At 45.2% G+C, this 13,427-nt stretch overlaps 1 protein-coding gene across 1 annotated transcript; it reads right to left on the reverse strand.

Annotated features, from left to right (window-relative positions):
- Positions 1 to 6,924: 6,924 nt before the first annotated feature.
- On the reverse strand, positions 6,925 to 10,878 carry LOC142589810 (complement inhibitor CirpT2). Its single transcript, XM_075701385.1, has 3 exons — positions 10,719 to 10,878; positions 9,677 to 9,788; positions 6,925 to 7,191 (listed from the first exon to the last, which is right to left on the reverse strand). The coding sequence occupies exons 1-3, from the start codon at positions 10,828 to 10,830 to the stop codon at positions 7,089 to 7,091; spliced, it is 327 nt and encodes a 108-aa protein (XP_075557500.1). The 5' UTR covers positions 10,831 to 10,878; the 3' UTR covers positions 6,925 to 7,088.
- Positions 10,879 to 13,427: the final 2,549 nt, after the last annotated feature.

Genomic DNA, 13,427 nt, shown 5'->3' on the forward strand with positions numbered 1-13,427 from the left:
CTCGGGTTGGCCAGGTATCGGGCCAATTTCGGGATCGGCCCACGCATGCGGTGTGCTTATCGCCTGCGTCGCCTCCGCCTCGGGTTGGCCCGGTATTTCCTTACCTTCGGGATCGGCCCCCTTATCGGGAGTGCGTTACGCCGGCTTCACCTCCACCTCGGGTCGGTCAGTCATTGCAATATCTTCGAGATCGGCCCATGTTTGCGCGGTGCTTAACGCCTGATTTATCTCCTCCGCGTGTCGGCCCAGCATTGCACTATCTTCGGGATCAGCCCACGTAATGGCGTTTTATTCTAGTAGGGCCGCGTCAATCACAGCGCGTACGCGACGGCACGAACGCAGGTGGCGTCTGACGGCCGGACGGGAAGGCTGGAGTTCTGTGTCGACACACGGACACGACAGTGGGGGAACCAGCCCTTGACAGCTTCGCTGTGAAAACGTCAGTGTCCCAAGCAAATTTTCCTCTTGTCGCACGTAGTCGCAATAGGATGCCTTGTATCTTTTTTCTTTATTTCTTATAGCAAGAAAACACTGTCAGCAATGTTGGGGGAACATTGCTTACATTAAACTTGGCCACATACAGAAAACGCATACTACATGCTAAGCCATTTAGTCTAACCAAAAATTAAAACTTGAGGAAACTAACAAAATTGTCCATAGTTGAAGCCACACAAGAGCGCGATGAAATGTATCTTGCGCACTACCCACTACAGCAACTGCTTCTCGGCCTCGGCCTCAGCCTTTCAGTAACTGCGCCTATGCTACATCTATGCCACACCAGGGAAATACGCTGCGCCTGGAAAACGCGGTCATGCTCGCAGCGGCTGCGACTCATCGATGCTACGCATCTGCATTATTAATGTAAAGTAGAACCTAAGTGGAAGAACCCGAATGATGCGAGCTGCACAGTTTCATAGGCAAGATAGAAAAAAGAAGCGAAAAAAAGTAGAGAAGGTATCATGTCTAAGAAACATGCAGCGCGAAATGACGACGACAATGACGAGAGGAAAGCATTCGAAGTGCCACGAGCACACGAGGAGAAAGTTCCGGAGGCATGAGGCGCGTGACCCGGGCCGTGATAGGGAGATAAGTAGCGCTGAGCTGGCATTGTCTGCGTGGCTCTGGCTCAAGGAGGTTGTATCGCCAGCACAGCACTGTAACTGGCGTCGCGAGCAGCGGGTGTTCCGGGCGCTCCGGCAGCAATCCCCCTTCGAAGCCAGAGTAGCAATGCCACGTAAGACAGTCTACGGGGCACCTCGTCGTCACTCGAGCAAGGCACTGGATGGAAGCGGTGTTCGAACCTTTCGCTAGGCCTAAGCCAGGACTCTCGGCCACCTATCAAAAACGACCGGGAAACAGGCATCAGAGACAGGTGGATTGTCCGGCTGATACTCAGGCGACAGCATCGACAACATTGTCGTTATAGTACCGACCACGGAGGAATTGCCACCAAGCTCGGACTTTGAGGCAACACAAGCCGGTGACAGCAAGTAAGCGTGTTCAAGTCTATCGGCAACCGTGAGACGGGCGCGGATGTTGCCAGACTGTGGCGAGATTAGGATGTTTGGGGTTGCATTTCTTGGTTTGCGGTGGTTTCCATTTCTGGAGTTTATTTGTAATCAGTGTGCGGGTATATTTCGGCGTGCGATAAAAACCTGTGTGCTGGGCCGCTCGGCGTCCCTCATTTCCATTTACAGAACGCCCGCCCCCGTGATCGGCACAGAAGGAAACAGTCACGTTTCCCCAGTACCTATTGTTCTTATATGATACGTGGGGCTCATGCCCACTCTGCGGCACTGGCAATACTAAGGGGGACAAGGCCCACTGAATACGTGCAGAAATTAATTTTCGCTGGGTAATTTCAGAAAACAAATTAAATGCGATGCACGAAAATGAATTCACAATGAATAAGGTTTACTTCTTCTTCGAGAGAACATAATGATCCTTGCGCATTTCCAAAATATAAAGTGGATACCGCGGAAAACTGTGCAAGACTTAGTTCGCATAACATTGAACAATTGTGTGTAATTAGGCGCACGTCGGAAAATCTAGGACGTGTACGCGTATTTTACATGCGTTTCCGACGTATTGAAACATGTTTTCTTTCCTTGGTACGTTTGTGCGCCTTCCGTCTACAATATTTCTAAGAGCAACTCTCTTCCTCTACCACGACTCAGCATGTGCGGTTTCATTTGGAGCTGTTTTGAATGTGTAATGTGTTCTATCGCTTGGCGGATGTGCATGACCACCTTTAAAGTGGAAAGCCTAAACATCACTGCGCATAATGTAATGCAAAATCTGCTATATTAAGTGCACCACGTCCCCTAAGTTAAGCCACACAAGTGCTGCGCCTCATTGCAAGCAGATTTGAATGCCTGAGCTCCATGTTGAGCATAGAGGAGTCGTTATCTTTTTTTTTTCTGCGGTGAAGTGTTCGAAGTGTATATTACGGAGGCACAAATGTAACCTAGTTAGAACATGTCGAACTGTAAGCTAAGCGCGTAGTGCTTTTCTGTATCACCCATAGCGCGCACGCACACACACAAACACACAAACGCACACACGCACACACACACACACACACACACACACACACACACACACACACACACACACACACACACACACACACACACACACACACACACACACACACACACACACACACACACACACACACACACACACACACACACACACACACACACACACACACACACACACACACACACACACACACACACACACACACACACACACACACACACACACAAACACACACACACACACGCAAGCACACGCATACACATACACATACATACATACATACACACACACGAAGAAACCTCAACGTTTCGAGCTGCGTGTGAACTTTCACCAAGCCGTAGGTCTCGGTCCCGTGCTTTGTGCATTCTTTCGTCATGGTTTAAATAGATGGCGTGTTCTGTCTCTATCTTTTTACTTCTTTTTTCATAAAGGTCAAGCCAAGCAGCCAATTTCGAATAAGTTCGCCTCGCCATTGTGAAAAATATTCACGTGGCAACAAAGGCAGTGCGAAGGCACAGCAGATGTACACCTGCTTTTATGGGAGAGAAAAAAAAAAGATTAGCTGTGCTTTGGCTGTGCGCCTGATGCTGGATGATGAATCACAAACAGACAGAGAGAGTGAAACCTCCTTATTAAAAATTCAGAGTGTTTAGCCAGCGTATTTTTCCTTACAAGCTACTCTTCAGAGGAAACACAAAGGCAATAGCAGGACGCAATACTCTGAAAGCAAGGACTGTTAAACTTCCCGCCGAGTACAACGTCGTGAGGTTGCTTTGAATGTTCGTGGCTGATCTCGAGTTGATGCGTGACAACAAGATAGAAGATATGTGAAAAGTTTATTCGAATGCGATTGTTCTCTTTAAAAAGCTTTAAAAAAAGCGAACCTCTCCATTACGTACCTCGCCGGGTTGCGTGATGGCGGGTGCTTCGGCCTGTCTGTTTTCTTGCCGAATAGGCCAACAAATCACAACGGCCGACGCGTGCAGTGCCCACCACTGGGTTTATTGCACCGCCACCAGGTGGCGCTAGCCACCGCACCTCCGCATCAAGCAGACTAGGTGACACTTTTTCCTTGCCCCGTTTCAGAGGGGATGCCAATAAATCATCGTCATCATCACCGCGGCGCTAGCCGTGCGGGCAAAAAAAAAAATAAATAAAGAACCAGAAATCTCGCCTTCGCACATCCGCGGTAGTATATAGCAGCGGCATAGCATCAGTCTCTCAACAATGCCTCAGTAAAGCCTTCCAGGTCACTTTGTGCAGACATTCAATAAACACAAATTCGTGTTTCGAATCTTCTTTTTTCTTCATGCACTGTCAGGAAGGTTCACTGCACGCAGATTCCAACTCGTTAGATCTACTGCATCTTCAGTGGCACGAGCATCAAGTAAAAACTCTTGTTTCTTGCGCAGCAATTCCAGTTCACCTCCTGAGACGACCGGGGATGAAATTCAAAATAAATCAGAAAAGAAATAGAAAAAGAATTGTACACAACAAAATTCATGGGTTTCGTTATACATCTGAGATCAGAGTATAACAACTGGAATAATTAAAATTAACTAGAAATCGGTGATTACCGCACACCCGCGCTCAGAATCGTAGACTTTAGGGACCCGCCACGTGAGCATGACGGGCGAAATATTTCGAAACTCGGAAGCAGAAAGTGGTAGTAACGACCTCACTGATGACGTCACAAACAAGAAGGTGGCGTGATATTTAACCAGCAAAGTAATGAAATACAGTTGCCTGGCAAAGACTGAACACCTGCCTTGCAGACGGGATCTAATGTCACTCTCTTTTCTCTCGCTCCTCCTCTCCCTGCGCTCACCTGTTTGCTTGCTCGCAACAGCTGCACGGGCGCTCACTCGTTTTATGCTCTGACGTCAGCACCGGAGAGGTTGCGTAAGGTGCGCTTCGTGTGCCGCTCGCTAGGGGGCTACGCCTCACCCGTGCGCTGCACTTTCTCCTTCGCCTTCTCTCGCTGCTCGCCCGCATATCGTGCCAGGGAAAAAAACGCTCGCTAGCTCAACCTAAAGAACACTAACGCCGAGGTGCGGGTGCTACACCAAGTCAAAGATGATGGTCTCCTAACATTTTTAATGCGAAAGCGCCAAAGGCCCATTTAGGGAAGAAAGCCGGTGCCTGTAGCGAAAAAATAACAAGGAAAAACGACGCAGAGGAGGGGAAGAAAAGAAAACGTAGACTAAACCAAGCGGGAGATGTCGGCATAGAAGCGTGCGCGATGTCGACTGCGTTAGACAGGTTTGACAAGCGTTGCCAAAAGAAAAACGCTGTATTCACAACAATGGCGAGCGCCTTGCCAGGTTTTATGAAGCATTTGTACAATATTGATGTACGGATGTTTGCGTGCATGCTATTATTGTTTTTTTTTGCGATCAGTGTATATCTCGTCAAAACAAATGTTTCGTAGCTAGAATTTCTACAGCATCACTCCCACTTAAGGCCATTACCGAGTAAAGGGTTGCATTCATGAAGTACACTTATGGCGTTTCAATTTGCGTTTTTTAAAGGCACCTTGTTCTGTCCTTACACTTAGACAGGTAGTTTGCTCGTCCTTTCATAAGTAGCCTTATCGCGATATGTGATGTTTAGTTTGTGAATGCGGTGGTCGCAGCGCGGTTTTCAACGCGTGAAATTCATGATTTGCAATAACATACATGTCGTACCACTTTGCACGTCATGTGCTTCGGCAAGCTTATATATATATATATATATATATATATGCGCCTTGCATATATAGGAGAGACAGTCTGTTGAGAAGTGCACTAATTAAGAAAAGTATTTTCAGCTCTAAAGGTAAGTTACCATTGTACGTTAACAAAAAAAAGCCGCTCTTACCTTCAGATGAGGCCTGGGAAGAAACAAACGACACAATAACGAAAGACGGTTGGCGACGCCGTTTTTAAGTTCCTTCGCCCGACCACTCCGACGTCATGGCAATGAAGTAGTGAACATTTTAGTACCAAACACACTATGACAGGAAATTTAAGCAAGGCATGAAACAGGACGAGCGCTTTCATTTCTGAAGTTTCCATGTGGTGCTAAAATCTTTATTCTTTTACAAGTACCAACTAGCCAGACAACAGGTACAGTGCTCAGCGAATGAAAGGTGAAACTGAGAGCGCATGGCGGCCGGTGTTTCTGGAGCCGGCCGCCATGCATGGCCTGACCCTTCATGCATGACCCTCAAGCGCTGACCGAGCGCTAGGGGGTCAAATGCAGTCCCAGATTGTCATGAAGGCTTTTGCTTTCATTGTAATAAAAAAATGCGTCAGCTCTGTTTCCCCCAGCGCCCACTGGTAGCGGAGACAATGTCGGAAACTATGTGCTTTTTTTTTAATCACTGAGCACTGTACCATTAGTGAGATCATAGATTTCGCGAGTGGTAATGCATTAAAATAGAGCTTCGTTTGTTTTATGAGCCATATGAACAAGGAAAGTGGTGATAGCTTTATCTCTTAATAGATATTGATGTTGTAGTGCATTGATTACAATTCTGGTCTTTATGAACAGTGAATAATGAAGTCAAGCCTCGGACGGCACCCAGCGTTCCATCACGGAAACGTGACGTAAACACAATGATTAAACTTTCGACGAAGAGAAATCATCTTGTCTGTGTGGTGGCACCAGTGTGGGGGCTCACTTAATCACCAATTGCCGATCTCAACGATCCTTTACCGTTTCCCAAGCCCCTTAGCAACTTCTTTTTGTTTCATTTTTAGATTTCCTTGACCTTGTTTTTTGCTCTGTTGCCTTTACAATCCCTTGCTGTATATATTATGCTCATTGGCATTATAATGTTTAGGAACTTTTGATGCAATTCTTCTTTCGGTCTGCATGTCATTGGTCAGTTTCGTTAAATATCGAATGTGTTGGTGCAATTTTAGATAAATAGAGGGAAAGATCGCGTGGAAATGCTGGTACCTTCTTATGGTTTGCTACACTGGACTGTAGATAGGAAGATAGGCATAAGAATAGTGCCTCGTGTGCATGAAGATCCTCAAATCCATGCACAAGTCCGGAATTAAAAGGAACTGCGGAGGCGAATTGCGAAAATACCCGCATACTTAGATTTAGGTGCACGTTAAAAGAACCCCAGGTGATCCAAGTTATTCCGGAGTCCTCCACTACGGCGTACCTCCTAATCAGATCATCATTTTGGCTCGTAAAACTCCATAGTTCAGAACTATAACAACTGCGTTTACAACGTCTGAAGCATAGTCAGAATCATAAACTGTGGAAGGTGAACAACAATCAATCCACTGCTCATCAAAGATTGGTTCTAAACCTAGACCACTCACGCAGACCTGCAGACGTACTTCCGTTTAGCAAATCACCGTATTGGAACATAGAAAATACGAAGAAATATTTATTGTTTATTATTGCTTACATTCAACATCAAGTCAGTCTCTTTCTGGCTCGTTTTTTGTCACAATTCAACGAGTCCCCCTTGCCGATGGTACCATCCAATCTATAAAGACAATAGGATGCTTCAGTGTAGTTTCCGCACTTGAGGCCCTTTAAGAGGTGGTGGGGCACACATGCTTCGGGCAGCAGTTGGGATACTCTCCGTCGGGGGTCCACTCCACCCTGCAGCCCTCCTCGACTCCAAAGTTCGGGCAGCTGGAAAAGCACGTACGTGGTCTTTCAGCGGCTCTATTGTGCTGAGTGTCTTCGTAAGCATTTCAAGTGTTCGTTTCACTTGATTTTAATGCCGTGTTAAATACGAAAGGAACAACGTTCGTGAAATACCAATAGAACAAGGTTTCATAATCGTATGTTTGAAATTCACAAATTACCAAGGCATAGCAATGGAGGCTAAGTAAGGCTATCAGTAATTTCATTCCAAAACGCAAGGATTACATAGTTCATATCAAATAGTTTATTTCAGCGAAGTTAGCATGATGTAGTCAATCAAGCCTGCAGCACCCGCGCAGAACTTCAACGAGCAAGATGCATTTCTTGCTCACACAGATGGCGAACTTGCTGAGCAAACTTTCAATGAGGTAAATATTTCGCTTAGTAGTTTATGGGCCTATCAATCGAGGACCCTCAATTTCAGGCTACAGCCTTTTTCGATATCTCCGTTGATGTAAAACATTGCAGGAGTTTCTTGGCAGTTTTGTCATTGTAACGTGACCGAAACAAGGTGCGATGCCACGTAATTGTGAATGTGGCATTTACTTTAGTTCTCGCAGAATATCACGACGCTGCATGCACACGCTCTCGTGCGCTAATTCTTGCCTTACTGGGCCAACAACTTGAAAACTTGCGGCCGCCATCTGAGTTGCTTGCTATTTCCAAGCTTCACGAATTTGAGTTCATGAATTCAATGCGCGTACTGAAGGATATCAATGAATATATTGTATTATCACGTCTTTTATATAAGAACCGCATAAATTACTGAAAGTGAACAAACAATGGCTACTCGATTGGATACTTAAAACACTCTCTTATGTTAATCTCGCAAATGCATTTGATTTTGGTATGATGAAATGATTGCACTTGCATTCACTATGGAATATGAAGCACGCGCTGTGCACATCCTTCCGGTGACAATATCATAGTGTGCCCTTAGCGCAATTCGTTATATATGCTCTACGATCACGAAATTCGATATGCAGTGCAGCATATTACATATTGTCCATTGGGAAAAGAACTATTGTCATAGCCTGCTGCGTTTCTTTACTCACGAGCGCAATGGGGAATTGCAGTCGCTTGTGGTCTCTGGCCTGCGCAGTCGAACAAGGCGCAATCGTGCTAGATGTATGCATGCCAGTAAATGCAAGATTTGGCGCTGCCAGAAAAATGAGATTTCAGAGTAGTACGCTCGTGCCAGGGAAGAGTGTAAGGCCAGCTGTGATTTTAGGGTATAGAGAAAATGCAGGTGCATATGTACCCATAGAGTATTTAGAGGTATGCTGGCTACAACAATGCCGCCTTTCGGTAAAAGTAGCATTTTGCGCGTTTTCCGCAGTGGTGGTTACCTTGACCTGCTTCTTTTGTATCGTCAACGCACAATTGATATAAGTGAGAGTAGGGAGAGAAACTAACTATTTTTGTTTTAGCTAACTATTCACCCTTAGGCAGCATTCACCCATATGGTATGCCATGGTAAAAGTTCATTCTGCTCCTTCGGAACGCGCGTCACCACGTATTATGTATAAAAATGTGCAAATGTCATCAGGTGAGATTTCGCTTCAGTTCGGCTAACGTTGGGATCGTCCATGGTATATATCGTTATTCGTTACTTCAAAGGTTTATTTCCAACAATTTGGTGAGCATCTTTCATGCGAGAGGTTGTGAACAGCTTGAAAGTGCCTAAAGGCCTTTCGTGGAAGAAATAGAGTGATTGAATGAAACAAAAAAAAATGGTGAACATTTGCACACTTTAGTGCACAGACTACGAGAGCATTCAAGCCTATTAAACGTTGCATTCTCCAAAAAGCGCTAATTACGTACCGATAAAAAAATTTAAAAACCACGCTCAACAAATTAACACATTATATCATCAGAACATATCAATAAACACAGTAAATGTGTCGATGACGGAATTCACTTCCCATAGTGACCCATTGCATGGTTGTCGGGTTCTCTAGCTGAACACATAGTCGAGGGTTCGGCTCCCTGAAGCGGTGCCCGCGCATTGACAGGAGCGAAATGCTGATACGCTCGTGTCGTTACATCTACAGGCACATGACTCGAATCCCCAAAATCATTACGGAGCCCTCCTCGACAGCGTCTCTCATAGCCCAATGAGCAATTTGGAGGCGCTGAATCTTGTGTATTGTAAAAACGAAGAAAACATCTAGAATGAATGCATTCATGCGCTCTTAGAACCTGGCGCTTATAAAGAAATGAACTAAGATAACACATGGGTTAGTGTTTAATAAAAAAAAATTGGTTAAGGAGGATCAAAATGAAAGAAGAAACTCTGTCAAGGAAGCTAGCGAGTCTCGGTGCGCAATCGCCGTCTTGTCTGTTCAAGGAAATCTTGTGCAGCGTGGTCTATGGGTTTTCCACTCTGTCCTCAAATTTCAGAAGTAGCTGCACTGTTAGGATCTTCAAGATGTACAGCAGATTTGTGACATTCAATTCCCATACTCACAGCGTCGAATTCACTTCGCGGGCCGCAGCGTAGCAGGTGGAGATGACGCAGGGGCTGTTGAGTGCCTTAGTTTCACCATCCGGGATCACGTTGCGCTCGAATACGCAGGCTCCTGAAACGTACAGACAATGTGCTCGTCATGGCCGAGCATCGTGGTAATAAACGCGTTAGCCGTTGTTGCTATATTTGAAAACGTATGAGTAGACGAGAACTAGAAGCCGTATTCACACGAGTAGTATTTTATAAGAGTGACAAAAATATATTGTCTAACTAGATACTTGCGTTTTGCTTCTCCTTGTATCGCTGTTGTATCGTTTGTGGGTTTTCACTTCACAGTGTAACCACACACTGTGTAAGTGAAGTACCGCGTAAACAATTAGGCATTCGAAATACCTTATTTCCACTTTGTTGCGACGAGGTGGTTGTCGCTGCACTATAAAATGTTTACACACATTAAAGAGTTTTCTTGTCGCACTGGTAACACCCTAACTGTTAGGGCCTTACAAAGATTTTAGAGGAGGACAACGGAGCTTTAACTACACGTGCGATGACAAAATACGTAATTGAAAACTATGTAATCATCCTAACTGCCTTGGGCGCCAAGAAATATCCGACAGGAGAGTTTCCTATCTCTCCCTGTAAAATCTTCTTGCTGGATATTTCTGGGGGCCCAAGGATGTCAGAAAGAATGAACGTCTTTTGTCATCGCACGTCTAGTAAGAGCTCCATTGTTAGCCTCTATAAATTTTTGTAAGGCCCAAACGGTAGGGGTGTTACTACTGTGACAACAAGACACCATTAAGAGTGTAAACATTTTTACAGCTTGTGTTAAAAGCAGCTTGAAGCATTATGATCCGGATCAGCCGTGCCAGTGCCACGGTTGCCGAAAACAATTGCTTCTTAGAGAGTAAATCTACTGGTACGCTCCCACAACAGCCAATCTCATGGGACAACCTACCGGCCTTGTTTCGTTTAGTAGCTATAATAATATAACTATGCGAAATAGTAAACTGAGCAAATGAATAGCTGGAATCGTACGTACCATCTTGAACAGTCACATTCCTGGTCCTGTAGGTGTGACCGCGTTCCTGGACGTCGCAGCAGACGACACTAAACACCGCGAAAGCACAGAGCGATGCCGCAAGAGTACGCATTTTGAGTGCTCAGTGCTTGCTTGTCACGAATACGCAATGACGAGTGCGCACTTCAGCTCTAACTCTTTTATATTGGCTGAGACGCATTCAGCTAACGAAGCCTCCATAACAAAGCAACAGTGCAGTATTTCTTTTTTTTCTTTGTTCTTCACGTTTGTTTGTAACTCATTAGAGAAGAATCACCATCCTGCTGGGATTCACGGGGCGACTTCGGAGAAGGCCCAGGCGCAAACAAGTTCGTTTCTCTCTCTCTCTCTCTGTTCTTTTCTTTTTATTTTTTTTATTGGAAAAGCACGTAGGACAGTGGTACTTTTCGGAAACTCTCTTAGCGACGTAGCAGCTGCGGTTTTCTCAAACCCTGTCTGGGGCAGAGCAAGACGGATGCTTGGCGTGTGCAGTCGAGCGCGAAGTTAGCGTAACGGGAGTGCTAATGGGCACAGTCGTCTTGTTATATGCAGCAGACGGCATAGTGTTATTTGCTTTAGCCTTGATTTTCTGCTGTACGCTGTTTCTAAAAGGAAAAGCTGAGCAACAAAAAGGCAAAAGCGTAACTGCCGAAGTTGACATGCCGCTTAGGCAAGGATGGCAGCCAGTGAGCTTGACTTTTCTTGCTCAGAGAACGAGCCAAGGACCACGAAGCGAGCGATGAAAAATTAAAAAAAATTATGTATAGCACTTGAGAAACGAAAAACACTGCGTCATAATTGTATTCAATGTCCGATACATGTTACCATACAACTTACAATTAGGAGACAAATGTCGGCGCATCGATACCATGTCAGATAAAGAAAAAACAATGCGTCTCTAGATTTTAGTTTACTAGAGGCAATTTCCAAAATTGTCCCAAATTCACTGTAAACTTAGAAGAATGCCCATTCGGAACATGTCATCCTCAAGAGTGCAGCAAATGTGCAAAGCCAAATACAAATATACTTTAAATAGCAGTCATAAAGACTCTAACACGAGCATTTCAGAAACACAATCTTGTAATAAAAGTATTGGAACGTCGACAACGTTATAGAATTATATATATTTTTACATATAGAAATAAGTTAAAGGATAAGTGTCAGTCAGGCATTTGAAGGAGCAGCCAAGGGAGATCTAACTGCGCTATCTTCGGCGCCGTAGCAATTTTTTTCGGACTGATAAATAAGCCTCGTGAAATATGGAGAATACCATGTGGCTGCGCACCCACCCGGATCATAAACAGCGCCCTCGAATAGGCTCCTTCTCAGTTATCCAGAACAAAATAAAGGAAATAAATAAAAAATACCGTGATCGAGCTAGTGCCTTATCATTCACACCCGGCCAAAGTAACACGTCGCGTTTGGTATTAGTTGCAAACAAGCTGAGATAGCTGTTGTCTAAGCGTAGGTGAAGTGCACAGATATTTTTTTTTTTGCGACAAAACCTACCACCACAAAAGCGAATTGACAACGTCAATGCAAATGTTTAAGGTGCATTTTGTTTCGTCCCAGGCACCATGTCTTTATATAACGAGCAGAAGGTAGAAATGATCCTTGCCTTGGGAGCTGCAAATGACGGCAAGAGGAAGGCGCAAATATATATCGGTCATGGAAGTGTGGCGGTAGACCAAACGCGGCGACTATCATCAAAAATGATGAAAATCTGAGGTAAACCGGCAGATTCAATAAACATCAGCGTAGGACTCCATTTTTGAGTTCTAGCCGCTGATGTTCTAGCATTTGTGGCCTCAAACCCTCATGCTATAGATGCAACTTTTCATGCGCAATAGATTGGAAGGCACTTAGCCGACTCAAGAAACACGTGACATGCATGCAGATTGCGGCGGACTGTCCAGCGGTGGATAATCATTTACTCCATCTCTGGGAAACTCGCCCCAGTCTCACAAAAAGAAACGAAAAAACGCCACAAAAGGCTGAATAGACGTATAACAGACCTGACCCACCAGGCTATCCAGTAAGCCTCTCAATTAGCTGATTCCAGCTGGGTAGATCACTGCAACATGGCAGCCAGACAGATGTCGGGGAAGAATACATGGAAGCTCTTCCGCAGCTTGATTGATCCCGCTCAATCGCGAGGAGAAACACAGAAACACCGACAAAGCGCTTTACACAATTCCCAGGGCACAACAACAAAGCTGGCAGAGACCTTAAGGGAAAAGTTTCTCCGCACCAAACAGGACCTTCGAGGTCAGGAATATCTCTATGCAGGCAGAGATAACCCAGAGATGGATCAGCCGTTCAAACTCTACAACCTCAAGGCAGCCTTAGCCGAAATTAATAGAGGCACTGCACCCCCTCGAGACAAGGTCACAGTGAAACTGCTGGCCAATCTCCTGGATTACACGTATGAACCCTTTCTCGACTACATTATTGCCATATGGAAAGGCGACACTCCCATCCCCCTCGATTAGAAAACATCCCTTGTCAGTTTCATTCCTAAAACAGGAAAGGAAATTAATACGGACAACCTAAGACCTATCTCGCTCACATCGTGTGTGGGCAAACTAATGGAGACGATGGTGGGAGATAGGCTCTCAGAATATTTGGAAAAGCGTAGCACTTTTGCAGACACCATGTACGGCTTCCTCGCACACAAGTCGGCCCAAGACA

Source organism: Dermacentor variabilis, chromosome 8, assembly GCF_050947875.1.
Source record: "Dermacentor variabilis isolate Ectoservices chromosome 8, ASM5094787v1, whole genome shotgun sequence".
In the NCBI taxonomy this organism is placed as follows: Eukaryota; Metazoa; Arthropoda; class Arachnida; order Ixodida; family Ixodidae; genus Dermacentor; species Dermacentor variabilis.